This window comes from Juglans regia, chromosome 5 (genome assembly GCF_001411555.2).
Source record: "Juglans regia cultivar Chandler chromosome 5, Walnut 2.0, whole genome shotgun sequence".
In the NCBI taxonomy this organism is placed as follows: Eukaryota; Viridiplantae; Streptophyta; class Magnoliopsida; order Fagales; family Juglandaceae; genus Juglans; species Juglans regia.
In genome coordinates, this window is record NC_049905.1 from 19,849,269 (window position 1) to 19,854,279 (window position 5,011).

General features: G+C 37.2%; 1 protein-coding gene across 1 annotated transcript; it reads left to right on the forward strand.

Moving 5' to 3' along the window:
• The first annotated feature begins 2,373 nt into the window (after window positions 1-2,373).
• Window positions 2,374-3,546, forward strand: LOC108999108 (metalloendoproteinase 2-MMP-like). The gene has a single exon (XM_018975906.2). The coding sequence runs from the start codon at window positions 2,422-2,424 to the stop codon at window positions 3,361-3,363; it is 942 nt and encodes a 313-aa protein (XP_018831451.2). The 5' UTR covers window positions 2,374-2,421; the 3' UTR covers window positions 3,364-3,546.
• The last annotated feature ends 1,465 nt before the right edge of the window (window positions 3,547-5,011 follow it).

The window sequence follows — 5,011 nt, forward strand, 5'->3', positions numbered from 1 at the left end:
TTGACCCACGGCAGCACAAGACCGAGGTCGGCATGGATCGAGCGAGATTTATGATACGGGTCGCTCGTGGCATCCCGATCGACCTCGTTGGTTATATATTTGAGAGGATCCGATCAGAGGCACGGTTTATTACGACAGATATACTGCCGTTTGGGATCCTCATCACTCGATTTTTGCTACATGCCGGGGTTGTGCCCGAACCTGCCGAGCGTTCTCGATTTCCGATGGCACCGATCAACAGCACCACCCTATCACGGAGCACGAGACACTCTAGATTTCGTTTTCGTGGAGCTGTTCCAGATAGGGCTGAGATTCAGAGAGATGGGCAGCCAGGAGATACTGGAGTATCGGCCGGTGAGACATCTACACAGCCTGAGACATCACGCACATATATTCGCGAGGAGCTGGCTGACATATTGCGTGCTGAGATCGGTGTACACACATCAGCAGTGATTGATGCAGTGCATACTGCCATGTCTGAGTTGCGTACAGAGATTATGGCTACCGTCTCTGGGTTACGTACAGAGGTTGATGAGTTACGTACAGCGATTAATGCCAATAATGCAACTCAGGTCACAGTTAGTACTCGACTGACACAAGTAGAGACACAATTAGCTGCAGTCGAGGATGTGTGTAGAGACCTCGCATCATAGTTTTTATTTTTTATTTATATTTTCTTTTGTTGTAATTATGAACAATATATATGACATTTTGATTGATAATATTTGCTTTATTTGGTTGATTAATATGTATGTGATTGATAATATTTATTTACTAAATATCTTATTTAACGTAAAAGAAATCATTAAAATATTTTAAAATTAATTACATAAAATTAATTAATGAATTTGTATATATGATAGATATTTTTTATATTTTGAGTTTCGTACCGAGATTAAAATTATACCTTCGAATGTATAAATGTGGTGCTTGAATATGTTCTAACTAAATATATTCCGTTCGAACGGTTTAGAAAGCTTCCTGCCAGGATTTGCCACCAAATATGTTCCGTTCGAACACAACAAATTATCGTTCGAACGTTTTTGAACTTTTCCCGCCATAATAAAGTAATTATCCGCCAAATTTTACTGTTCGAACGGTAAAAATTTTTTGGGACGATTTAATTCGTCGCAGAAAAAACTGTTCGATCGGTTATTTTGACGTTCGAACGGTTTTCTAAATTCATCGATTTTTTGGGACGAAATTTAAATTTCGTCCCAAAAAATGACTTTTAGGGACGAAAAAAATTACGTCCCTAAATAATTTCGTCCCAAAATCTCAAATTTGTTGTAGTACGAGCCAAAAACAATTACGTACAGACATAGAAAGTTTTCCGTAATCTAAGATCATGAGCTTAAATATTGTTTGCCAATTATATATATATATATATATATATATATATATATATATCTGGTAATATCTTTGAAAGACTTGAGTATCAATCATGGTAGCAGCTTCTACTCGATGGTAATATCTTTGAAAGACTTGAGTATCAATCATGGCAGCAGCTTCTACTCGATGATCCGCTTGACCTAATTTCCTAATAAATTAATATAATAAAACATATACAAATCAATTATTTTCTTAACACTACAACAAAATTGCTTTTTAGGAAAAAAACTTTTCGTCCCAAAAAGTTTCCATTTAGCCTCTGCAAAGATTTTGGAATGAAAAAATTTTGTCCCAATAGGTCTGTCCTAAAATGTTTTTTAGACGTCTCAAAAAATATTTTTTAAGTTGAAATTTATTAAAACCCTCTGAAAGTGTTCGAATTTTTTACGAATAATTTAGTTAATTTATTTACAACTCTTAACAATAAATTAGCAGAAATATGGTAGGTTTTACCAATGATACTAAAAATAATAATTATTTATAACCAATTATTTATAATAAAAATAGATTCTTCTTTCAGAGAAAACATTCATTTTCATTGTAAATAGTCAATTTTTATGTACGTACTAAATACTCTCGATGTTAAATCGATCTGTTCGAATATTGATCATCAGACTTCTGTTTTAGTACGTACAATTCACTGAACCTAGTTGCAGGAAACTGATCCTCATGTTCTATTCAGTGGGCACTGAAATGAGAAAAATCGCTAATGTATTAACCTTCTTTTCATTCCACAGACAGTCTTCTTTGACTAATTGGATATTTTGTTAAATTAAAATGAATGTGATGTGTGTTTATCATTTTTCTAAATTAATATGTATGTAGCAGTATGTACGTACGTTCGTTCTAAATCATAGGGAATATATATATATCATTTAATTGATCATCTTTATATTTATTTCTTTAATTTCTTTACTTCATTTATTAGACAAGGTTATTAGTAGTCTATAAATAGCATCCAATCCATGAGCCTTCTTCAACATCCATCCCTACACCTTAATTGCTTGATTTCACCATTTAGTAGTACTCATGGCTGCTAAAAGATCTCCCATCTTCTCTTTGATCACTCTCGGCCTCCTCCTTGCCCTCATTCCTGTCTTTTCTCATGCAACAACTCCACCTCAATCTTTTGACCAGAAAACATCACCCTTTGGATTTCTTAAGCATCTTCAGGGATGCCATAAGGGTGAGAATCTCAAAGGTATCCATGACCTCAAAATGTATCTTGAAAAGTTTGGTTATTATCACAAAACAGAAAACAACACCCATGCCAATGATGATGATTTTGATGAACTCTTAGAATCTGCCATCAAAACATACCAGCAAAATTATCATCTAAAGGCCACTGGGACTTTGGATGCTGAAACGGTATCAAAGATGATGATGCCTCGTTGTGGCGTAGCAGATATCATCAATGGTACAAACTCGATGCAATCGGGCAAGAAAAAGCATCACCACCTGGGCTCATTTCACATCGTCTCTCATTATAGTTTCTTTGATGGTGCCCCAAGGTGGCCACCCTCAAAGTATCATCTCACCTACAGGTTTCTCCAAGGAACCCCAACTCAAGCCATGAATCCCGTCGCACGAGCTTTCCAAACATGGGCAAGAAACACCCACTTCACTTTCTCGCTGGCTCGAGCCCCGGCAAACGCAGATATCACTATCGGTTTTTTTAGAAGGGATCACGGAGATGGGATTCCTTTTGATGGACCTGGTGGAAACATTGCTCATGCATTTGCGCCAACAGATGGAAGATTCCATTACGATGCAGATGAGCGCTATAGTGTGGGTGCTACTCCTGGTGCATTTGACTGGGAGACTGTTGCTTTGCATGAAATTGGGCACCTTCTTGGACTTCACCACAGCTCAGTTCAAGGAGCAATCATGGAACCCTTAATCTCTCAAGGAGTGACTAAAGGCTTAAATGCAGATGATATTGCAGGAATTAGAGCCTTATATAATGTTTGAGAAATGTCTAAGAATTTAATGGGAGTAGATTATTATAGAATAAAGCATTTGTTGCTTATAAAATACACTATGACAATAATCGAAGTAGGCCATACTGTTTTGGCAAGAAGACCAGGGATATAATTTAATAAATTAGCCATTAAGATTTATGTCTTAATGCATTTAGTTTGAATTTTCACTTTATTAATAAAGTCAAATCCAGATAATCATGAATATCTTGTTTGGGCAATTACAATTAATTCCTAAGATGAATTGATGTGCTCAGTTATAATGTATGCTAATTAGGTGCATTTTATTTTCTTACTTGCATGGTGATTTAGATGAAAATTAATGAGTTGGTATGGTTGAGGACAATTGTCAAATTTTCATGGATCTTGCCTCGGTACGCCTTGTTATAGATTTTCGGATGCTAGAAGTTAAGAGTACCAAATATGCTCATTTTCCATAAAAATAGAAAGAGCACCACCTTTGAGTTGGTCTTGGACGCCTTTGAGCCTGTGATGATCATATCCCTTTTGATATGCCAAAAGATGCTTGTGAACTAAAAAGGCCAGGGTGATGTTTTTTTTAGTTGTGTAAGGATGGAGATCATGAGCCCAAGGATCACGAGATCAGTGAATTCCGAGAAAAGGGAAAGATGCAAGAAATATTATGAAATGCCAAGAATTTAAAGAGATGGAAGGAAAAACTAATAATGGAAAATCCAAAATAATAACAAATCTTAAAGGAAATAAAAAATAAAAAAAATAAAAAAAATGGCTACACTAGCATAAGATTTCTAACAGTGCACTAATGGAAAAGAGTCAAAGGAAGAAATTTGATCAACTGTTCCAAGATTTTATGTACATATAGGTGGACCAGGCACACGTGATAGCAAAATATTCGAAAGAGACTAATTAAAAGTTTGTATGTAAAAATATACGTACATCACCTAGTCGTGATCAAGTACTCATGTAACGTGCATGCATGGCTGTGGAACGTGTGAAATTATGGGGTAAGTTGTGACTACCCAGCGAAAGCTGCAGCAACTTTTGTTTTAAACACCCAAAACAAAGCAAATCGAAACCTTTAGAAAACCGACCCAACACATCCTCCACCATGGATGCGGCCCAGTCCAGATCGAGCACCTCTGACTCAAAAGCTCCCGGGACTGCAACATCTCTAAACTAGTTACACTGCAACCCTTTTTTACTCGAAAGAAATATATAAGTTTCACAGTTGTTTCTCTTTTTATTTCATTTAGTCCTGTGGAATCCAAGGCCATCGCTCGGAACACCCCGTGCGAGTGCTCAGAAAATCCTGGGCAAGTGATGCAACTCACCAGAGGCAAAAGGCTAGCGAGCACTATCCACGTCAGTGGTTGGACATCCTGGGCGAACCCCATTCCTCACCCAGGAAATAAGTTTGGTGGGCTCTATACCCTCCATCGCTTAGAACACTTGGGCGAGCAATGCAGCTCGCCCAAGAAATGAGTATTCACCTGTCAGTGCTAGGAAAGTCCCAAGCGAGTAATATAGTACAATTGAGAGACAAGCTAGGTGGGCACTTAAATGAGAAATGACACCACCTTAGCAATGATAAAGGCAAGTAACCATGAAGCTTGCCTAGACTTTAAACACGTAGCCCGCCCTCGTAGGGATTAGTGAAT